We start from the raw sequence: 25058 nt of genomic DNA, 5'->3' as shown, positions 1-25058 counted from the left end.
CGATTTCTCTCGGCTATTACTGAATAATAAAATTCAGATTTTATCCTCCAGCGATATAATCTAAAAAGTAGGCCTACAGTCCTTTGCTAACTTTTAACCAAGGTCTGTTTCATTTCCCTTGCAGTTAACCAGATATCTGTTCATTAAACAGAATGCACATACCTGATGTTGGCTGTTTTCAACCCAACCAACACCAGGCTTCTTATTCAGTAACCACCATGAACTAAATGGTAATTTGTTTATCATTATGTATTCTATGTAAGAGGTTAAGAAACCACACAGCTCCACTCCAAAGAAAGTCATGGGAATCAGTCATTCTGTATGTGAGAGAAAGAACTTGACTCGCACGTCCATTTGTTTTAATCTTACTGTATTTGTGCTCAATTTCAAGCATTCTACAGCATATTCAGCCACCACCCATCCCCAGATAAGAGAGAGAAGGAAACACAAAGCAAAAGTCTAAAGGTGAAGCCCACACAGCTGCTGTTCCTCAGCTTGTATCGTTATGCACAGGTTATCAGTATTCCATCATTTTAACTACAGCTTACAGAGAGATAACTGAAAATTATCTGAATATGGACCAGCACTGGTTTCCACTGGCTTTCTAACATACTTTTCATCCCTCACTCATATCCATCCTTCTCGTTCCACTTTCTGTCCATCCACTTTCTTTAAATCACGTTCCAGAGAGACATTTTCTACTGATCTAAGGGCAGAAACACACCAAAGCTGACCCCATATCATTTACAACACGGCAAGTTCCACCAACATGATGACAGAATTGACAAGTAATGCTCAACCCAGAAATGGTAGTGTTGCTAATATCAAATGAAAGTGAGCATAGGATCAGATTTAACACAGAAAGGAAAAAAAAACTGCCCGCACCGTTAGCATTACTGGGAAATATGATCAAATTGTCAAGTACTTTGTTATTATTTTCTCCTAAATGTACAGTGTAGTGGACACGTCTTGTATGGTGCCTTCTTTACCTTTTACTCAGGGCTCTGAAGCTTTGCACCAACATTACTGTTAAAGCAATAGTTTAGAATAAAATCAAAATTTTCTTCTACCCCACATATAGTCAAACAGCCAAGACATATTTGCTTCTTTAGTTTTAAACTGAAGCTATGAGGCTAAAGTAACATGCAAGCAATGAACAAATGGACAGCACTACTACTGCTGCTGTTTTTAGTTATGAAACGTATCTTAGTCCATTACTCTGCTTGCATTACTTATGAGCTACATAAGCTTTGTAACTCCACTGCAAAACTTATGATGGCTTAACTTTTTTTGTTTTAATCCCCACATTAACAATATACTATCAAAACTATAAATACAACGATTTTTATTCAACCTTTCCTCTTTTTAATGAAACATTAAGTTTGTTAGTGTTCTCTACGTACTGATGGTTTATAGCACGTGTCAGGCTCCAGTCCTTGCAGGCCAAAACGCTGCAGACTTCATCAATCTACTTCATTAAACACACCTAATTCAACTTACCAGCTAATCAGCAAGGCCTTCATGAACTGAATTCAGAGCGTTAGGTGAAGGTAAATGCTAATCTCTGCAGCACTCTGACCCGGAAGGTCCCCAGTTTGACAGGCCTGGTGTATAGAATAAGCTTATAAATATAAATATATAGAACAGCTTATAAAAGCTTATCATGATAAAATATCGCCACATTGCCGATGTCTAGTGGACAGTTCAACGTGCTTGGAGGAGAATGAAGACTGTTAATTTGGTTTGGCTAACAGACGCCCATGCTGGCTAGCACTGCGCTGAGTGATAGGGGGAGAGGGATAACCAACCTACGGACCCGGAGGAAAAGAACCAGTTATGTTCTCTTGGAGTCCTGGCCACAGATGACTGTGGCATCAGTGGGGATCACACTTGACTTGTGATGTCCTTATGACAGACTACTCATTTGGGGTAATAGGAAATTAGATTTTTCACTGAGCTATTGCTTTAGTCAATAGACGTGTTGGGTTCAACCAAGTGGGTTATAATCATAAATCTGTGTAGTGCAGAACTGAGAACCACTGTTTGGTCACGATAAGCTGTAGAGAAACTAGCTTTCAAATGATCTTTAACCATTTTGTGGTAACATCACTTTTAGATACTATTAAAAAGCACCACCACCAGCAGATACAATGTATTTTTCTATGGTTGAATAATCAGATTGAAGAGCTAAAATAGAATTAAAGAAAAAAAAAAAAAGCGAAGAGCTGCCACCATTTTGCCTTTAGCTTGAAGAGCTTGGCTCGTACATAAGGCAGGGTTTAAAAATACAACAGTAAATGGCATTCTGTAGATGCTGTTACTTTAAATAATAAAAGGTCTAAAATGTACAGTACAATCCAGAGTGTTAAACATACTTGTGAAATGATGAAATGCTGAAACGCTGCAGCTTTTAGCACAGACTTAACCAACAGGACTTATAAGGGCAGTCCCTACAGACAGTGTAATTGGAGTCCGAAAGTAAGCTTACGCCACAGAGTCACCTGACTGATGTTAACACTTCAGCAGTTCAATTTCAAATCTTTTGGTTGCAGCAATTTTACAGCTCTGAAAAATCACACACACTACGTAGACTTGCAGCATTGCAAGTTCAAAAAGTACCAGCATTAATAAAGTTACATACACACAAATGTACTCGAACCAAGTCCCTGTAATAAGTACCCCACAGCCCTTTCACGATGTCCAGTTACAGCACTCGCTGTCCATTGATGATAACATCATCAAACTCCTCCTGTAACAGAAACACAATAAGCAGACATGAGCTTTTTGTGCATGACATAAACAGACAGAAACTTCACACAACAACAAACTGCAGACTCAGAAATGTACAATGTACAACTGGACAGTGACACATATAACATGACAAATAAAATGGCCCTGACTTTGTAAAGTGTTTTTTTTTTTAAAAAAAAAAAAGCTCCATGACTTAATTTTAAAACTAAAAGTAGAAGTGGCCAGTATATCAGTTTAGCCAGTTTACCCGCTGAGATTCTGCCTCCAGTATGATTTCTGCCACAATGAAGCACAAATACTGCAATGTAAAAACAAACAAACTACCCTATTTCGCTGAATAGCTGAGTCGTGTCGTGTTTCAAATGAAAATGAAAGCGCAGCAGATATCTTGATCGTCCTTGATGACCCTTGAGTAGTCCACTCTGTTTTAAGGTGGAAGACATAAAGGAATGGCTGATTTTTTGGAGTTAGGTTTAGCCTATCAACACCAGACTGATTGCTGTGCTTCTGTGTCCACTCACTGTCCACTCTAGAGAAGCCTGAGAAGCCACCTTACTCGGTCAGCTGCCTCAGATAAGGCCGCGGTCTCAGGGCTTTGTGCGTCAAACAAGCCGTGGACCAGTTGGTACTGAAGCGTAAGTGACTGTAATACTTTCCAAATTCCAGCCTTGTTTCAACAGTGTGTAGAAAGCACGTATGAGCCACAATTAAACAAGGCTTATTTTTCTTATTTAAATTCCCCATTCCACCTTAAATGGTGCAGCAAGTACATTCATGTATCTGTACAGGTGCAGACAACTGCTGCTCTGGTTGAGGGTCAGGTTCAAGTTTCAGACTTGCATGCAGAGCTCTGGGGTGTGGGCGTGGGGGGGCTGAGGATTCCTCACCTCTTCACTCTCTCTCTCCTCATCCTCTTCATCATCATACTCCTCCTCCTCTTCCTCCTCCTCTAGGGTGGAGGTGGCGGCAGATTTCAGTAAAGCCTGCAGTTCTGTGTTGGGCCTGTAGAGAGCGCAGTACAGAGGCGTGTGTCCGGCATAAGAGCGCTGATCCACAGAGGCTCCAGCTCTAAGCAAGAGCTCGGCTACAGCACTGCTCTGAGACTCCACTGCCCAGTGCAGCGGGGTCCGTCCAGAACCCTGATCCTACAGACAGAAAATGAGGAAGAAAAACAGAAAGAGACAGAGGTATCTTAAGGTATGACTTTTATAGACTTCACAATATATTGTTTATTAGGGCCGTCAGACGGGATCAGAAATCAATTTCAAACTTTCTACTTTTTTGTCAAATATTCAAATTCAAAAATTTCAAAAAAAAAAAAAACTAAATGCTACATCTCCTAAATCCACCAGGAGGCACTCAGCATAAAATATCAAGCAAGCTCAAAAGCACACAATGTTTAAACCAGGTACACAGACCTGTTTTGATGCAACTTCACCATAAAATCCCCACGTGGATGATCTCCTGCTGTGATTATAAGCTAAAGAGAGCCACTGAGGTGAAAGCATGAGGACACCAACTATAGTGAAAGTAAAAGTCCATAACTGGTGCAGGAGGCTGCAGTAGCAGGGTTTTTAAAATTCCGCCTTTCAAAGCAGATAATTCAGTTATTCGGTTAGACTGTATTTTTCTGCAGTGGAAACTTCTGAAAACCACTGTCTGTGAAAACAGTTTGTCGCTGCATCCACAAATGCAAGTTAAAACTCTAAAATGCAAAGAAGAAACTGTACATAAACAGGAACCATGAATGCTGACACCTTCTCTGGGCCAGAGCTCATTTAAATGGACTGCGGGGAAGTGGAAAAGTGTCTTGTGGTCAGATTAATCAAAATCTTAAGTTCTTTTTGGAAATCACAGACACTGTGTCCTCCAGGCTAAAGACCACTCAGCTTGTTATCAGTGCACAGTTCAAAAGCCAGTATCCATGATGGTATAGGGGTGCATTAGTGCACATGGCATGGGTGACGTGCACATCTGTGAAGGCACCATTAATGCTGAATAATATATACATGTTTTGGCAACATCTGCTGCCATTCAGACAACGTTTTTTTACAGGAAAGGCCTTGATTATCTCAGCAAGACAATGTCAAACTACACTATGCATGTATTTCAACAGCACTGCTCTGTATTAAGAGTCCAGGTGCTAAACTGGGCCTGGCTGCAGTCCAGACCTGTCACCACTGAAAACGTTTGGCGCATTATGAAATGAAAAATACAACAAAGGGGACTTTGAACTGTCGAGCAGCTGAAATCCTGTATCAAACAAGAACAGGAAAACATTTCACTTTCAAAACTACAGCAGTGTCTCCTCAGCTCCCAAATGCTTACAGAGTGTTGTTAAAGCAGAGTTGATGAAACTCAGTGGTAAACAGAGCCCCCGTCCCAACTTTCTTGGAACGTGTTGTTGGCATCAAATTCAAAATGGGCATATATTTTTCAAAAAACAATAAAATTTCTCAGTTTCAACATTTGATATGTTGATATGAAATCCTCTTTACTCATTTGTACAGGCTACACTTAGCTTATCAGCAAATGAGGCTGTGTTTTCGCTGAAACAAGACACTGCTGGGAGCGATATGGGACGCAGCCCTCATCTCTCACCCTCTCGTTCACGTTAGCTCCAGCCTCCAGCAGCATGCTGATGATATCGCACCGGCCCTTCTGCACCGCCAAATGGAGAGCACTCACTCCTAGAGAGAGAAAATGAGAGAAAGAGAGAGAGATCTTCAAAAAAGTAAAATTACAAGTGAAGCAGATACCAAGATGACACAACATGTACTCCCAAGGAATCACAAACAAAATTCCCTACATTATTCACCAGTCGAGTGAGTCAATGTCAAGTGACAGAGATTAGATTTGTTGGGGTTGAATCAGCAGATGAGTGTGTTAGAAAGAATGCAAATCTAAAATCATAGCATGTTTTCCTTCTGTACTGCCACCTATTTCCAAATGAAACACAGTATCAGGTATTGGTATTGGCAGCTATTTCACGATAAGTATTGCTATACAAACGCCACAATACGATGACAAAACACAGACATTTTCACTCTTAAACCTGTTTTAAAGGCCACAGGAATAGAGGAGAAGTGAAATTAGAAACATGTTTAAATTTCTTTGTTAAATTATAGGGGTAGGGTATCGCCGTCGCCTCACAGCAAGAAGGACTTGGGTTTGATTCCCCAGCTGGGCGACCAGGGTCCTTTCTGTGTGGAGTTCTCACTGTTCTGTGTTCTCAATGTTCTCACTGTGTCTGTGTGGGTTTCCTCCGGGTTCTCCGGTTTCCTCCCCCCAGTCCAAAGACATGTAGTCAGGCTAATTGTAGTTTTGACTGAGTTCTCTTTGAATTGTCTTTCAATGCACTCACAATCATCAGACTCATCTGCTGAGGGAAGGGGTCCGACGCACAACCCACATTATAAAACGGTGTGCAATTACACATTTCCACCAGAGAGGTCTCCAAATTCCCAAAACTTGCATAGTGTAGCTTTAAATCAAAGACTACATTTGAGGTAAACCAAAAAGGTGCATGCCTATTCAAGTCAAGGCGGGGGGGTACAACAGGGCAACAGCAGCAGCCTATGCAGAAGGACTGGGCAGAGGGCTGATCGAACAGCCAAACAAAACAGTTGTTTCTTAAAATTAGCTAATCAGAAAATGTCTTTTCATGCTGAAAATACTCACAAGACCCTTCATTGTTAGAAATAAAGGTTCTGTGCAGGTACATTTTTCATTCATCAAGGTACAAAAAATGTAAACGTTCCCTCAAAGGCATAACAGTGGTTTTAAGGTCCAGTTGTGAACCTTAAATAAGTTTTTTCCCCAGGTATAAAGTTCGTATTTGTATCTTTTCATAACCTAATGTTTTAAAACAGAACAATAAAACAAAAAGCCTGGAGACGAGACGGGGTGTGTGGAGTCAATATGACTTAGAAATACATCTCAATGGATTATGGTACAATGATGTTCCCTGACTAAAGGTACTGAGATGTACCCTCGAGGGACCCACCCCAGGGATAAGAGGGGTAGTGCCCTTTTTTTCTTAGAGTGTAACAATTAAAAAAATGGCTACCAGTTCACTGTAATCATAAAGAGAGTAAAAATTATCACTAAAGTTTGGACTAACTGGCAGAATTTTCCATGGCCATGAATGAGTCCTCTCTCCCTCTCGCCAAAACCATGTGACTGCATTCCTGGAAATATTTTGACACGGCAGCTCTTGCTTAATGAATCTTCCCTGAACAGATTATGTTCAAGCGAGATATTCACAGGTGTGCATGTACCTGCATAGTTGGCGATGTTCAGGTGTTCTGGCGCAGTGCAGGTGCAGGACGTGAGCGCTCTCACACACTCCGTGCGCTGCTCTCTCACTGCAAGGTGCAGAGGGGTGTGTCCTCCTCTCTCCTGAAGCTTCGCACACGCCCCTGCCTCCAGCAGCACAGACACACACTGGCTTCGGTCCACAATCACTGCCAGATGCAGAGCCGTCTGAGAGAGAGACAGTGTGGAGAAAGAGAGGAGGAAATAAGCAGCAGGGACAGGAGAAGACGAGTAAAAGAAAAACAGTAGAAGAAATGAAGAAAAAGGTAGACCTGTCAGGCAGAGGACAAGTGTCTGTGGAGAAGGGCTACACAATATACCATCTATTAACCAACCGAGTGGATGTCTACTACTGTTGATCTAGTGCACCTTAATTTTTAATTATTATAAATATAGTACCTTTTTAATACTGTACCTATTATTAATATCATACCTATTATTAATATAGTACCTTTTCAGTATAGTACCTATTATTAATATAATACCTATTATTAATATAGTACCTTTTTAGTATAATACCTAATTAACATAGTACCTTTTTAATATAGTACCTATTATTAATGTAGTACCTTTTTAATACACTACCTATTATTCATATAATACCTTTTCAATATAGTTTCTATTATTAATAGAATACCTTTTTAATATACTACCTATTATTAATGTAGTACCTTTTTAATATAATACCTATTATTAATAGCATACCTTTTTAATTTAGTACCTATTATTAGTATAGTACCTTTTCAATATGGTACCTATGATTAATACAGTATCTTTTTAATATACTATTATTAATATAGTACCTTTTTAATATAGTACGTATGATTAATTTAGTACCTTTTCACTATACTACCTGTTATTAATATATTACCTTTTTTAATCTTCTTTCTTTGTTGTTTTTACTGTAAATCAACATGAGCTGCATTTTCAGTATGAAAAGTGCTATATTAATAAAGACTATTATTATCACTGTTAACGGTTATCGTGATAGCTTCTGACTTCGCCAAAGGCTTTAATATGCACAACTTTAACAAATGACTCTGTTTAGGGACGCAACTGGTTATTTCTAGATCAACTTATCGACTATCATTTAGATTTCGTTTTTTTTTAACTTCTATCAGTGCAAGTAGTGATATCTTCGTTTAGGCTACAACACAAGCCATGCCAGTCCCTACACTTCCTGTAGTGTAAATAGTGTAAATGTATCATATTTGGTTATAGAGCACTACTGTTTTTTTCTAGGGGAATTCCACCAATAAGAAGTAAACAAAGTCATTCAGAGTGGTTTGATGTGAAATGCTCAGAACTGTTCACAGTGATGGTGATGGGAACCAGACGTCTGAAGAGTTTAATGCCTCTAAAAGTTCCTTCACAGACAGTTGTTACATAAAATGGTTACAAATATACTACCTGATGCCTGAGACACTTTTGAAATATATATTTTTTTTATTCATCACTACGTTTACTATTACAAACTAGTGGCTCACCAGTGGTTTTAAACAGTAAATACAATATATATCTGCATTGTAGATATCGAGACCCATCACCACCACTGTAAATTCAAGGGACAATTATGGAAAGGTGGTAAAATTAGCAGAATTCCCCTTTAATTAAACAACAGATCAACTTTGTCAACTAGCCTTTGTAGCCTTGTTGTGAGCATCCTCAGCAAATCTGTAGATGTTTTGATGAATGAAGGGATTCATGTGATTCAGCAATCGGAAACAACTTTGATCAAGATACGTCAGTCAGTCTTTAATCTTTAATAATCTCACATTAATAGTTCACCAGCATGTAAAGCAAAGCATATTTCAACAGCAAGACCCAGCAGTGCAATCACAATATATCGCTGTTCTCTGAAGAAAACCTTGTATCTCCATTTTTGACTTTTTTTCAGTTTTGGACATAATTTGAAAATACCTGTTGGCCTTTACATTGTGTGTAAATTTCATGATGAATGGAATAAAGAAACAGCCAAAAATGGCTTGGAAAAAAAGTCTGGTTCCATTGACTTACTTTAAAAGTAAAGTATGTTTTTTCCTTTTCCTGTAAAGTTTCCATTTTGGAGGTTTTTTCTTCTGACAACAGCGACATGTAAATGCAACCCTAATACATGTGTATCTGTGAAGTTCAGCTGACCTGTCCAAGATCATTCTGGATGTCCAGGTAAGGTGTCCAGGTGCGGTTGAGAGAGATGAGATCCAGCAGGTACTGAACGAAACCCCACTGCTCATGGATCAGCGCCAGGTGCAGTGCACTGCGAGAACAGCCAAAGGTCAAGAGGTCAGCAGACACAAAAGAAAAACAGCAGACCAGGTAAAACCCACTGATTCCATCTAATGCAACTGGATTTATCTCAGCAGGCCAAAAACAATACCATCAGCACTAAACCCTAAGAGTAGACATCAGAATTGGAGTGGCATTTATTCCCACATATGGACATTTTCGGGGCATTCATGATGATGCAGTGTGTAGGATTACTACATGTGATACTGTAGTTTCATGTATCTTCAATCATTTTTAACACAAAGCATTTGCAAGTTTTTTTCATAGAAAATTCAGTTGCACAATGTTCATTTAGGGAAGCTAAATATCTTGCTATCCAATGTTTAAATGGGAATTTGAGAAAACAGTGTTGATAATCAGAAAACAAGATCACAAAATAAAAGCTTCTACACTCAAATAGTGCTCTACATATCTAATAAAGAATCAAGTGGGCCTTAAAAAACATCAGCCTTTTATAGAAAGCACACTGTTACACGATACACTGAAAACAGTTTTAGGAAAGCTTAGAGTAGAGGTCTGCGCTGGACTGGCTTTAAACTGTTTTTTTCAGTCCCACTTCTACAAGATTTGCCATCGTTTTGTCCTGCTCCCACCCGCAATCTAAACGTTTTCTCCTGCTCCCACCCGCAATCTAAATGTTTTGTCCTGCTCCCACCCGCAATCTAAATGTTTTGTCCTGCTCCCACCCGCAATCGAAATGTTTTGTTCCACTCCTGCCCACACAGGTGAACTGACATCCAGTACTTGACACAGTCTAGTCACAAACACATTTTCCTCTGCTGAAATAATATAGCAGTCGTGGTCATCAGACTCACTGTGACTAACTTCAAACGCCATTTATTCCCTGTAAACACAGAGCAGGAATTAAACCACAGAGCGGTTATTTTTTGTGCTGGTTTCTTCGCAACTCTTTAGAATGACTTCATTAATTCATTAACTGTTTTACTGTTATCATTTCGTATTGTTTATATACGTTATTTAGTGATCGTTCAACTGTATTTAGGCTCTTCATTTATTTGCAGGATTTCTCTTCATGCGTGGTTTCCCGTCCGCTCCCGCACACAACCCTGAAAGTTAGTCTCGCGCTGCAAGATGTTGTGGTGGGTCCTGCAGGTCCTGTGGGAGTGCAGACCTTTACCCTAGAGCACTGTTTCCCATTAGATAGACAGATTCAACTTTACCGTCACTGATCAGTACAAGCACAAGGCAACGAAACACAGTTAGCAAACAGTAGAAATAGTGAAAAATGGACAGTGCAAATGTGCAATAACAGGCATGAATATGACCTATGAAATATATACCTACATGAATAATATATACACAATTCAAAATATATCTATGAATAATATATTTGTATATATATACATAATTCTATAAATACGATATATACGATATGTTACGTACTGTTAGAATAAGCAGTTATGTGTTGTAAGGCTCTACTGTTTTTCTACAGCAATTCCAGCAATATTTGTCCTGCACATTTAATGTTTTCCTGTCTACTTCAAATCAGGCTTGTAAAGAAGCCGCCTCTGTCGTTCTGTGTTCCTCAGTGGGCAAAATGTCTGAGGATGGTACTTAACAAACCATTGCTGAACTGAAGTGGGCTGGAAACCATTAAACATGCAAGACAGAGGGTTAGACACTGAGGTGGGATTTTGAAAGGTGGAATTTTTGTGATCATGTACTTCCCAGCATCAATTTTTTATCTGTCCAATGGGACACCGACTTTTGCAGGTAGTTACCAAGCCTCCGCACCGTCACAATGAACCTTTCAGAGACTTTGCTTTGAAGCATTTAGAGGCTTGTAATCGAGACACGCTCGCGTGTTTGCCCGCGGCCACACCACTTTTTCTGTGGTTCTGGTTTTTTTATAGCAGCTTTGAGAATCTCCTGCAACTACAAGTCGCTCAAAAACGGCAATCTGTGGTCGGTTATGGCGCACGTCAGTCAGATTCACCCTTTTTGCCAAAGCAACGAAAGCCACCAGCCTCTCTGACTACAGACTGAAGTGGCTGATGAGGTGGGTTTGGTGGGTTTTAGCAGGAAAAACAGAAATATGCAGGGCAGCTACTCCCACGATCAGGGCTGAGATCCGCTGCTCCAGATCCAGAAACAAAGGTTTTTCATCCAGTCTTTATGTCGGTAAGGTAGATTCCCTCGGGATAAAAGCAGATGACTTACATAAAAGAATGACTCTCGAAACTCGAGACGTCAAGTCTGTTATTCAGTAACTTAATGTTGGTATCAATACGTACTTTTTAGGTCAACAGGTGGCCGAATCGCTTATGGTTTAGTGTCGACACAAAATAATTTTTGGGGAAGATTATTGATAAAAAGCATCATGTTATCCTTCCATCTATTTTCTTATCTAACTGTCTCACAGATAGATAGATAGATAGATAGATAGATAGATAGATACTGATAGACAGATAGAGAGACAGATAAACATAAATAGACAAACAAACAGACAGAAAAATAATGACACAGATAGATAGATAGATAGATAGATAGATAGATAGATAGATCAGACAGACAGACAGATAACCAATCTGTCTATCTGTCCGTGTACTTACGTGTCTCCGTCCTCCGACACGAAGCTCAGAGTCCTCCAGAGCTCCTCACTCATCTGCTCCTCTTCCCCGGCTCTCTCTCCTCCTCCTCCCGCTGTCCCCTCTCTCTCCTCGGCCTCCCCCAGCAGCACGGTTCTGATCCCGGCCGACAGACTCTCCACCGCCGCCTCGTCTGTTATGGAGTCCCCGATAGCGGAGTCCAGCCTTTCCCCTCCGCCCAGAGACATGCACTCCCCGGTCTGGCTCTCCGTGGCTCCTCCGCAGTCCAGCGGGAAACCGCGGGTCCACGGCCGCTCCGGGACGCTCTCGCTTTCGGCGTCGAGGAACGAGTCCAGCCCGCTGTCGCACCAGTCCTCAGGGTGGATCTCCGAGCGTCCCTGCTCGGCTCCAGGCCGGCCATCCTGCTTTCCGCAACCGCTCTGGAGATCCTGGGAGAACCGCTGATGTGCCCACTCCATTTATTACCATTTAGGAAGCTGTAAAAAGCGCCAGTGCGTTGTTATTCCAGCCGCCTGCTTCGCTCCCCGTCGCAACGGCCAACGGACGAACTCGTTTACTTACGTTATAACGGAAAGCGCTGCTAGCCACGCAGCTAACGAGCTAATCGGCTAACCCGAGATTCAGCTTAGCTTCGCCTCTAGAGGACCGTTTTGTTTTCGGGGCCTTGATCAAATCCCCTCACCACAACAACACCAGGCGCCGTCGCCCCGCCATTAAATCCCGTTTCCATGTCCGTGTCTGCACCATTTTTAGAAAACAAACCAGTTTTTTTTTAAAGCACGGCTCGCACGACTGGCCACCCTCCGAGCTTCCAGAAAAAACCTCTCGCAATTGGCTGCCCGTGTAGGTGATTTCCAGGGGAATTCCCAGCCCGGACCAGCTCGTTTGGGGATTTAGTTTCAAGTGCGTCTCATTTGGCTCCCTACTCCCTACACCCTACACCCTACTCCCTACATAGTGCACTAGCGTAAGGTCGCCTAGTAACGGCCCGCTGGTGGCGCTAACGTTGGCTAAATTATGTAGTTTTTAAAGGTTTAGTTAATATATGGCACAAATTTAGACGCTCCTGTCTACTAAAACTTTTTAAAGGGGGAATTACTCCTATTATTTCCTAATTTTGGATAATAAAATCATTAAACTAATTCATTGCGATGGGTTTGTTGTGATGACCTGTTCTAGAGAAGCTTACCAGCTAGCTAGCTATGTCAGAATTGTTTACAGTGGTTGTAACAGTTTTGAGATCAGATTTTAACCTAAAACATATTTTTTTATTTCATTTATGGCAGATAGATACATATCAGGTGTTGTAAGGTCAAACAGTACAACAACAAAAACGTTTTTCCCCCAAGGTGTGTATTAGTGCACATGGCATGGGCACAACTGTGAAGGCACCATTAATGCTGAACAATATATATATGTTTTGGCAACATCTGCTGCCATCCAGATGACGTCTTTTTTCAAGGCAGGCCTTGATTATCTCAGCAAGACAATGCCAAACCACATTCTGCATGTATTTCAACAGCATTGCTCTGTACTAAAAGAGTCCGGGTGCTAAACTGGGCTGCCTGCAGTCCCGACCTGTCACCACTGAAAACATCTGGAGGGTTATGAAATGAAAAATACGACAAATGAGCCCAAGAATGAGCAGCTGAAATCCTGTATCAAATAAGAACAAGAAAACGTTTCACTTTCAAAACTACAGCAGTGTCTCTTTCAGTTAACAACACGCTTACAGAGTGTTGTTAAAGCAGAGGTGATGACACAGTGGTAAACAGGCCCCCCTGTCGCTTTTTTGGAACATGTTGTTGGCATCAAATTCAAAATGGGCATATAGTTTCCAAAAACAATGACATTTTCTCAGTTTCATCATTTGATATGTTGTCTTTGGAGTATTTTCCTTTAAAAATATGGTTTACATGATTTGCAGATCATTGCATTCTATTTTTATTTACATTCTGCACAGCATCCCAACTTTTTTTGGAAATAGGGTTGTATAATAGGAAGTCATCTGAAATTTAGCCACAGCGGTAGACATCTGAAAGCAAGTACACTAAACGATACAAGGTGTTTTTTGGAAACCCAACACCCGAGGCAAAGTGTATTTATGCAGTCTTTATTTAAGGCCTCTTTTCTGGGACTCCTCTAAGGGGACACTGGGATGCCAGGCTATAACCCTGTAGTCCAGCTTGGAGTCAAGTTCTCTTGGAAGCAAAGTTGGAAAATTAAACTGTTGCTAATCAGAGATGAACATTAATAACATCCCTTTGAAATTTGTTAGGGAAGAGGGGGGCACAGCCTAACACATTTTGGTTTTTGTTGAATAAAATATTTAAGTTGGAATAATCATATTTTTATACAAGCAACATCTACATCTCTGCTACAAACAAACACTGGAACTTTGTTTGTAGCCCCTGCTGTTCATGTACCGTTCCACCCAAAATGACGGGAAGCACAATGTTACCGTTTACCCCATGGGTGGGTTGACTGTATCAGACGGAGGGTCGGTTTAACCCTTGAAAAGTCTGATGAATTAGTGTAAAGTCAATTTAATATATTTCTATGTTGTAAGAAACAAATATATTTTCGAACCATACCGCATAATATGTTAGACAGACAGCTTAATTGATAGATACACAAACACACATAAAATTCTATATGAACTGTCTGTCAAGCAATGACAAATTTATTTTTTGTCCAGTGAAGGACAGCAAATAAAAAACATCACACATCAGTAAAATATGGAACTACAGCTTTACCAACTGTTGATGTCAATTTCATTGATATACTTATTAAAAGAAAAATACAAACATATAAAAAATACTAATAAAGTGAATCCCTGAAGAAAATAGACAAACTTTACTTTGTCTTTGTTTACTAAAGGTGGCTTAGCTGTAACGCTGTGTAACAGCTAATCCCGCTGTACAGCCTAACTAGCGCTTGCTGTGCTTGTGGCCAATAAAATGGTGATTAAAGTAATATAGGGTTGTATTTTTGTGATTTACACAAAATACAAAATTTACCTGAATTTTGGCTAGGAAATGTGGTAATGTGGTCAGACGCTCACGCTGCTTGACCTTCTTCTAAAAGGTCAGTGTTAATTTGTGCCCTCGTTAGGTTGCTCCCCGCACTTCACTACTAAATGTATTAGATTAGATTAAATGATCCTTATTAGTTCCACAGTGGGGAAATTCCACCTCTGCATTTAACCCATCCGTGCAGTGAAACACCACATACACACTAGTGAATGCACACACACACAGGGGGGCAGTGAGCGCACTTGCCTGGATTGGTGGGCAGCCCTATCCATGGCACCCGGGGAGCAGTTGGTGGTTAGGTGCCTTGCTCAAGGGCACTTCAGTCATGTCAACTCAGGGGATCAAACCAGCGCACCAGTCCACAACTGCCTACTTGATAAAACATTCAAGAAGCCCTGAATTAGTGAACTGGAGCAGTGCTGTCAGGCTGTCAGCATTATAAAACAACAAAATGACCTTTTCTACAGTTAGAACTGAAAGCTGATGGTGTGATTCTGTCCTTCACACATGGAAACATAACAGGCCCCAACTGGTCATTTTATGTGGTCACATTTACACTTTACCACTGATAATAAGGCTAGAAAGTTTAGGGTGATCAACTACAGTAGTTTTTATTTGTTAAACCTCTAACCTCTCCTTACCTGATACAGTTAAACAGGTTGTTTTTGTTACTGTGCCTTTAAGACTGATATATGTAGATGACTTCTGCTCTGATTGGCAGTCGTGCTTTGCCTCATTCAAAAAGCAGTTCAGGCTGAAACACTCCTTATACCTTCAGAGTGAATGGGAGGGGCTAAACTACTCAGCTGTGGAAAGCTGAAAAGACAGGTATGTGTAAACTGTTTTGGTTTTTTTGACATCACAAAAACAGTGAATACAAAACTGGCTGTTTTTGTAACTTAGTTCCTGTACATGAACAGCACATCAAACGCTTTTATTTTGTAAAACAAGTGAGAAAATGCAGGTTTTAGGGTCCCTTTAAAAACCGACACACATAAAAATGGAAAACTAGTAAATACATGTTAATAAAATGTGTTTTTGGTCTTTGCTTTAGTCTTATTTAAGTTTTCAAAGTGTTTTAAGAAATAACAGCAGTTATATTAATATTTATAATATACATATATTAGTGCTTATATATTATATATTACATGTGTGTGTGTGTGTGTTGTGTGTGTGTGTGTGTGTGTGTTAAATTTGTGACTCTGCTCCATGTACCTACGATATTCACCACCAGGTGGCAGTGCAGACACGTTTAAATCTTTCGGTCTCTTTCACACAAAGAAATGTCCTCTCATCAGTCCCTGATGATGTCATAGTTCAGCTCTTCTTCAGGACCATCTGCACCCTTTCGTTTTGGACGCAGTGCAACACTTTCCCACAAGTACTCAGGATAGTAGTTAATATCTTTCAGTTTTAGTCAGGATCGGTTCAGTGGTGTCTGGATTTCTGACCCTTTTAGAGAGAACGCTGTGATTTTGTGATTTAAGAGCAGGACAACAAGCCTGAAGTTACCATGGTGATTCCGCTGGTCAGAGGAGTGTATACTAAGGATTGGACAAAATTACTTGCTTTAATGATAAACCATAGTATGAAATCCAGTGATAATCATACTGTTCAAGATGGGAATAATTCTAGTAACTGTGTATGAAAACAGTTAGAATCTAAGTACTGGAGCTGGTTTTTCAGATCACGTCATCCATCTTTAGATACTAGTGTCACACATGCAGGCGCAAAAAGAAGGTCCAGCTCGATGTTCAGGTTTCAAATGCAAAATCAGAATTTTACTGATGAAGATATGATGACAACAGTAGATAATTCCTCTTTGAAGCTCATTCACAAACATCAGATTCATCCACTCAGGGAAGAGGACCAAAGCACCCCTGCAACAAAGTGTTCTACTGCAGGGTTTCTCAACCTGTTGGCTGTGAAGCACCCTGTAGCGGTCTGTGGGCCTGTACTCAGGGGGAGACAGTAGTTCGTACTGGGCTGGTAGAGACGTATGCATGAAAAATCGGGGTCGCAGGCTAATTAAAGAACATCAGTCTGAGACAACACAGCCGCCGGCGCACAGTGCAGACAGTTAGCCAGAGATGGAGAGGCTCCTCAGGGCGCCTTCACAACTCCTTTGTTGACCTATCAAACTTTTTTCTTTAGTTCGCTCCGTTTAGACGTGTGCCAACACTCCACCTGTATTCAGGTAAAAAACAGCTGAACAGGTCCGGAAGAAACCCGTGAGTCTCGGTCCGCTTCAAACTGAGCCCTGTTCAGTTCACTGCTGGTGGGACGCATTTTTTGATGAAACGAGGGAATCAATCAATAGAGCTGGCTTTCCTCTCACCAGCCCGACTGCATACTGTCAGCATAATCTGCCTGATTTTGATCTTGATCTGATTTAGAGGTTTTCAGTGTGAGCAATTAAATAATATATATACAGGATGATTCAAAAAGATTCATCTGATTTCAAAATGATTTATTTCACTTGTAAATCATTACAGAACAATGCAGTGAACTGTAAATGGTTTGAATGAGCATAAAGTTTATTATGTCATTCTACAAGTATGATTGGAGTATCAAGTATTATTGGAGATCATATATATATATATATACATCTGTCTATTATCTATATTATCTATTATCTATATTATCTCCAATAATACTTGGTCTAAAGGAAATCATGATGGGACATCTTCACACCGTCCCATTTAGCATGAGCTAACAAATGAGTGAGAAAGGCAGAGAGTGAATAAGAAAATATAGAAGGGAGAGAGAAGATACTACTGGGAATCATTTAAGGGTGTTTTGAAGGTGAGAGTGTGTGGATGTATGTGTGAGTGTGTGTGTGTGTGTGTGTGTGTGTGTGTGTGTGTGTGTGTAAGGGGGAAAGGGAGAGAGAGAGAGAGAGAGAGATATTCTGCAGTACATTGGATGTGTAAGCAAATTGGGGGGGTTGCCATGAGGTGAATGAGTGCAGTTGGTTTAAGTAATAACCATTCAGTGTCTCTCTCTCTCTCTCTCTCTCTCTCTCTCTGTCTCTCTCTTTTTCTTATTTCTGTCTCGCTCTCTCTCTTTCTCCCTCTCTCCCTCTCTCTCTCCCTCTCTCTCTCTCTCTGCATTGCAGTTCTTCACTAAGTTACTCCTTATAGCTCCTCATGCTCTCTCTCCTCCCCCACACTATCAGACAGAGAAAGAGAGAGAGAGATATTGCCTTGTACAAGCCATTGTTTGCAGAGGCAGTGCATTAAAAGATTGTGTGTGTGTGTGTGTGTGTGTGTGTGTGTGTTTGTGTGTGTCAGAGACAGAGAGTGAGAGTGAGAGAGAGAGGGTCATTCACTTTAAATTAAATGGGTAAATTTATGGCTGTGTTGATTTTCTCCCACACTATGTTTCAGTCCCTAACTCAGTGTGTGTGTGTGTGTGTGTGTGTGTGTGTGTGTTGTGTTGTGCTCTATGCTCTACTGTGTGATGTATTGTTGTGTGTGCTGTATTGTTCATTGTGTTTATATTACTGTATTGTTGTTTGTGTCACTGTCTGCTGTAAAAGTGCTTCATGAATAAAACTGAACTGAAATTCTGAATATTTGGTGGTGTTGTGTATTTGTGTTGCTGTGTGCAGTGTGTCATGTTACTGTGGTGCTGTGCATGTTACTGTATGAGCTGTGTTACTGTGTGTTGTACCATGTTTTATTGTTTGTGTTGTGTTTCTGTACGTAATTTGTTCCTGAATGTTCCTGTATGTTTTGTGTGATTGTGTTGTATTATTGTATGTGGTGTGTTATCGCTCGTGTTCTGTGTCTTATGTTATTGTGTGTGTTGTATTGTTGTGGTTATTATTTGTGTGTTGTGTTTTTGTGTGTGTTGTATTGTATGTAGTATGTTTTTGTATGTATTGTGTTTTTTGTGTGTGTTGTATTGTTGTATGTAGTGTGTTTTTGTGTGTGTTGTATTGTTGTATGTAGTGTTATTGTATGTAGTGTGTTTTTGTGTGTGTTGTATTGTTGTATGTAGTGTGTTTTTGTGTGTGTTGCTGTATGTAGAGTGTTATTGCGTTTGTTGTGTTATTGTGTGTGTTTCATTGTTGTATGTAGAGTGTTATTGTGTTTGTTGTGTTATTGTGTGTGTTGTATTGTTGTATGTAGAGTGTTATTGTGTTTGTTGTGTTATTGTGTGTGTTTCATTGTTGTATGAGTTGTGTTACTGTGTGTATTGTGGGGTAATTAGGAAATCAGATTAGTCCTCACTTCATTTATGCTCCGGGACCACCTATCGATCTGAGGACTGTGTGTGTGTGCAAGCTGTTCCTAAGCAGGGTGGGGGGGGGGGGGGGGGGGAGAATGGCATATTGCGTAAGCATATATTTCCATGGTCTGCCTATACATGTGTGTGTGTGTGTGTGTGTGTGTGTGGACTGGGCTTTTCCCTGCAATGTTCAGGATGAACGCTTAGATTATTAAAATGGAAATATGGAGTTGAGAGAGAGACAGAAGGGGAGGGGGATATATATAAAGAGAGAAAGAGAGAAAGAGGTAGAGAGATGAGGACAGAGAGAGCGGGGGGATAGAGAGGAAGAAAGAGGCGGGAGAGAGAGTGGGGGCATAAGAACAGTGGAAAAAAGAGGTGATAGTGAAAGGAGGGGGAGAGAGAGAGAGAGAGAGAGAGAGAGAGAGAGAGAGAGAGAGATGATGGTAAAGCTCCCGCAGCTGATTTCTGCTCGCAGTGCACTTTTCTCTGGTCATTCCTCAAGAGCTCCTCACACACACACACACACACACACACACACACACACACTGCTGTACGCTGTATTTGCTGTGTGTGTGTGTGTGTGTGTGTGCGGGGGTGTGGGGGGGTGATAGAGGAGTTCCACAGGCTGTAAAAGTGTGTGTAAATGCTGCTGTGCTTCACCTAATCACACTCACACACACCAAACTCAGCCCTAACCTTCCCAGAGGAACATTTTGGTACTTAAATGTTGATCTTTCCTGGCTCAGGAAACATAATGGTGATTCTCCTAAAATTCCTTAGGAGAAATGGAGTTACAGAATAACCGAGATTTTGGGTGAGGACTGTGCCCGAAGCTCCTCCTCCTTCCAATCTAATGCCCATCTCTACCTTCTGTTTCCTGTGATGACGTTTTCCGTAATCCTCGTCACCTCCCCATCTCCTCTCTGTTGCTCAGTCCTGTATCAGTCCTACCCCAGTTCAATAGGGGGGTCTGGCTTTCTACCTCCAATCAGAACCCAGAACTCCAGCTCAAGTTCTTAGAGGTCTCTCCCCTCCTTGAAACCACACAGTCTCCCCTCATACTACCACTGCCATGTAAGGCTGAACTCACAGAATAGAATTAGACAAAAAATGAGAAGTGAGATAAAAGAGAGATAAAGGAGAGATTAGAGTTCAGTTGCAGATAAAAATAAGTGTTATTATTTTGGCAAATCTCTACTAAAACCCAAGAGGAGACACATGAGACCGCTGAGCTTTTTCTTAGGAGAAATATCTGAGCAGCAGGACACTTACAGGAGAATTTTACAGATTTTTCAAAATGTCTGCTTAATTCAGTGGTTGTTATAAGGCATTATAAGAGATGTAAACAAAGTCATTCAGAGCGGTTTGATGTGAAATTGTTCATTGTGGACAAAAATACAGACTCTTTTTACAGTGGTGGTGATAGGAACCAGGGGCCATTTACTATCCAAAACCAACAGAAAACCGTGTTATGATAGTGGTAAAATGATAAATGCCCTGTATGTACCTCTCCGCCATGGATATATTCTAAAAAATGCTTTTTAGCTTAAAATTTTCTCAAAACGATCGTAAAACAGTGTCTGACATCAGGCAGTATTCATATTTGTGAGGTCAGACGTCTGGTTCCTATCATTGCCACTGTGGACAATTACATCTAAACTATTGAATTATGCAGAAAATTTGAAAAATTGGTGGAATTCCCCTTTAAGCAACAGTCTTTTTTGTTTTTCAACTGATCTTGTTGTTGTCTAGGAGAAACCTCAGAGATAGTAAGAAGATCTCTTTTTTCTTTTTGCTTTTCTTTAATATGGTTAACCTCTAAAACCCGAAAGATCAGCTTTGGCCTCTTTTACCTTTTTCTAAGAAAAGCTGCAGCGTCTGGAGAACATTTTTTCTCACAGACAGCAGACGAATGTCCTCACAGCCACTAAATATTCATGATTTCCTCAGACTGAAGGGATCTGGTCCCCACAAAGAGACAAATACAGGTGCACTCACACTGCTCCTTTCCTCCTCCTGCTGCAGTCGTCTGTCCTCGTGTACTGATGAGTGGAGGATCAGCGGAGAGCAGAGCAGTGCTGCAGTGCAGGTCTGCTGCTCTAACCAGCACTGCACACCACACCAGTCCAGCTGCTCTTCTACCTCAGCACTTCCACTGCACGCTCTGATGAAAACACACATGAATCAAACCCACAGCTCACGAACACAGTACAGAAAATATGACTCTAAGGCCCAATCCCATTTCTTACTTTTACCCCTAGCCCTTGCTTTTCCGAGTGTCACCTTGCCCCTTGGAACTGAGTTACAAGGGGTAGTGGTTGAAATCTTCCCTCTGAAATGGGACCCTCAAATAAAAAGGAACATTACTTCATTAACAGCTACTAACGCTGCTCTGTAGGCGACCCTGCCAGTCTGCAGTGAGAGCAGAGGAGGGTAAAGTTCAGCTCCTCACTGCTGGGCTGTAGTACATTAAGGGCATCATATGCCTTCAAAGAGGGGGGCAATTATTTAGTATCGCCCACCCCTAATTCCTCAGTGCTATGAAGCTGAAGTCAGATATTTCAAATTTATCCGTCCCACCTTAAATGGAGCCAGTTACATTCTGGCGCCTCAGGCATCAGAACTGCTGCACCATTTAAGGTGGAAGTCTTGTTATGAAGAAAAGGACCATAATACACTGACATGACAATAAACTAAGATAATATTATGGTTATCGTAAGTTTTTAACGGAGAAAATGCTCACATGTGTGGGTTTCTTTGGTCGCTGTGCAGCCATCTTGCCTGTTTTTCTTTTGCTCTCATTGTTCTACCCCTCTATCTCAATAAAAATCGAGACACCCTACCTCTAGACGTGAACGTGCAAAAACGTCTAATGATTTCTGGGAACTAAAAAATGTCTGTCTGTAATTTTTAGCTATTTTTTTGATTTAATAGAATCATGTCTGTATTTAAACTAGTATTACAGCACCACTATTGCTTCATTGTTAAGTTCTGGATGGAAACAATGGGTAATGTCTGTGATATCTAGGTAGATATAGCTAAGTGAGCTCTTCTACTGATGAGGGCTTCAGGAGCGGAAGAGAAGTCCTAACACATTAGATTAACTAACAGCATAGTTACGAAGTGCTGCAGCATTTAAGGTGGAGCATTTAAGGTGGGGGGGGGGTTCGAATAATAAGCTTTGTCACTTCAGCCTTGTCAGAAAGTGTTCATGTGAATCACCTTTAGCTTAGCGCTCACAAACTATTATAATCCCTTAGTTATTATAGTTAGCATAGTTAGCATTATAGGTTTGGTGGGTTCTTTCTTCATGTTTCGACATTTATGGCCTGAATTGGAGGCCTAGCTTTAATAATCATGGTTCTCCATTCTTCTGAGAAAACCAGCAGCTTCTTTGTTTGATGTGTCCGTCTCCTTTTCTCAGTGAGGTTCTTCTTGAACAGCTACACATCCTTTCAGACCCACAGCGCTGAGTCGTCTTCTCACAGTGGAAGGATGGACAGAAACACCTGTGGATGTTTTCAGATCTGAAGCAGCTTGATTTTCTCCTCTCTCTCAAAGATGAAAGCTTTAAGTGCTGTTTATCTGATGGGGACAGTTTTGGGGGTCTACCAGGTCTTCCAGGTGGTTGTTAAGAGGCCCATTTTCTCTGTAGCTTTTAATCATGTTTTGATTTTTTTTATATCTCATCTCCTCAGAAATATTTCATGAAAATGAGTAACTTGCTTAATGGCTGTTTCGGCTGATAAAGAAAGAGATGATGGGTGGTCTCTGACTTTTGCACAGCACTGTGTGTGTGTGTGTATGTGTGTATGATGGATGGTTGTCAGTGGGGTACATCAGATAGATGAATCTTCAGGAGCCGTATGAGTGAGCGTGTGTGTCTGACTAATGCCCGGTAGTGAAGTCGCACCAAGATCAGCAATTAGGATGATCAACTACTCACATCAGAGCACACTCCGTCCATCAGGAGGCACAACGCCCGTCCAGAGTGTGTGTGTTATGTAACAAATTGAGTATGTGTGTATATGTGTGTGTGTGTGTGTGTGTTGAGTCCAGCTGCTGTTGTACCTGAGCACTTCCCTGCACACTCACTTGTTTACCACCCAGACAGCACCACCATCTTGAGCTCCTGATGTTCAGCGAGTATTTTCACCTTTCTGACCTCACACACTCATCTACAGTGACACGCACACGCTGCCAGATGCTGTTCCAGTCAGCTGGATGCTGCTCACTCCGGGTGGAAGGTTATTTTGAACTCCTCCATGTGTCATTATTTTTCAGACACACGCACAGGGCTGTGCTGGGTTCACCGCACGTCTCGCTCGAGTTTCACCCTCAACCTCAAACGTCCTTTCTGCTAACATGAACAGCCATATGCGAAGGTTTATCTGCAAATTTTAGTGCACAATTTCTACTTCAACAAAAATATATATATATATATATATATATATATATATATATATATATATAAAATTCATAATTTAAAGCTGCCTGTTGCTCTTTACATTGTGTCAAAATTTCATGATGAATAGACCAAAGGAAATGGCCCAAAAGAAAAAAGTCTATATATATATATATATAACCTTTGTACAGGCCACTTTTTATTCAATTTAGCAAATAAACAGTGATGGTGCATTAAAATGTACATAGGTGTGTTCTCTGTTCTCGGTAGACTCAAAACAGAGGTGCCCGAATGTTTGCATACAACTGACTGTTTGCCACTACTGGCCCACCCTCGGACCACCCAGATTATTGTCCTGCATACAAAGTCTAACTGGTTTTTTATGTCATCAGATTTTGAAAGCACTGAGCCTTTTATTTTGAAAAATAAAATATGACAATTATTACAAACAGTTGGGAGAAAAAGTGAAGTATATTAGAAGACTGAAATAGCAGCACACAAAGACACACTCAAACCAGCCACAATGTTTCCAGCTGCAATCTAAAGTCATTTTAAAGTGTTTCAAAATCTTATAAAGATTCAATTCAATGAATCATGAAGAATCATGAACTAAAAATATGATTCAATTCAGTTTGTCTTGGTAGGATGTAAATTGAAAAACTATGATGAATACAGAAATATAACACAAAACACACAATAGCAGACATTAAAAACAATACACATAGATTTTTTACTACATTATTGTATTAAATATTATTCTGATTGATTATAATCAGTTCTAACGTTACAAAGCTGATGTATTTGACTCACCACTTTCGAATCGATGCGTCAGATGAATAAACCCACATTGCAAGAGGAGAGCTGACACTGATGGCCTGCTGATGGCTTTTTGCTCAGCGTTTTTAAGGCGGCCCACTGATTGTTAAGCAGTGTGTTTGACGAAATGCCACTTTAATTGCTAATTGTCCCCTTACAGTCCAATTTACTAATCTCTGCTTCATTCTTTCATTATCCTTCATAAACTAGCGTAGCAAATAATTTTAACAGCAATATTATAAATCATGCCAGTTATACAGGTGAGGGAACCAGCCTTGTGACTGGAAGGTCACTGGTTCGATCCCCTTGGCCAACAGTACGTGACTGAAGTGCCCTTGAGTAAGGCACCTAACCCCCAACTGCTCCTCGGGTGCCGTGGGTAGGGCTGCCCACCGCCCTAGGCAACTGTGTTCACTGCCCCCTAGTGTGTGTTTTCACTAGTGTGCATGTATGTGGGTGTTTCACTGCACGGTTAAATGCGGGGGTCTGATTCCTCTGTGTGCAAACACTGTTGGCTAATGGTTCTGAATTCAATTCAATTTTCTAACAGCAGCTAATCAGTTTCGCTACGGTCGTGCACAGTCATTACTCTAACGCTGTTCTCCTGCAGCCACATGCAGAAAATGTGGTGTTGGCTAG

The 25058-nt window shown here is 40.8% G+C and overlaps 1 protein-coding gene across 1 annotated transcript; it reads right to left on the bottom strand.

Annotated features, from left to right (window-relative positions):
- Window positions 1-353: 353 nt before the first annotated feature.
- On the bottom strand, window positions 354-12850 carry nfkbib (nuclear factor of kappa light polypeptide gene enhancer in B-cells inhibitor, beta). Its single transcript, XM_036580094.1, has 6 exons — window positions 11928-12850; window positions 9208-9325; window positions 7032-7236; window positions 5353-5441; window positions 3639-3896; window positions 354-2749 (listed from the first exon to the last, which is right to left on the bottom strand). Exons 1-6 carry the CDS (start codon window positions 12380-12382, stop codon window positions 2705-2707), a joined length of 1170 nt encoding a protein of 389 aa, XP_036435987.1. The 5' UTR covers window positions 12383-12850; the 3' UTR covers window positions 354-2704.
- Window positions 12851-25058: the final 12208 nt, after the last annotated feature.

The sequence above is a fragment of the Colossoma macropomum genome, unplaced genomic scaffold, assembly GCF_904425465.1.
Source record: "Colossoma macropomum unplaced genomic scaffold, Colossoma_macropomum, whole genome shotgun sequence".
Classification (NCBI taxonomy): domain Eukaryota; kingdom Metazoa; phylum Chordata; class Actinopteri; order Characiformes; family Serrasalmidae; genus Colossoma; species Colossoma macropomum.
The sequence above is the reverse complement of the archived record's forward strand: the minus strand, read 5'-3'. Positions and strand labels throughout refer to the sequence as shown.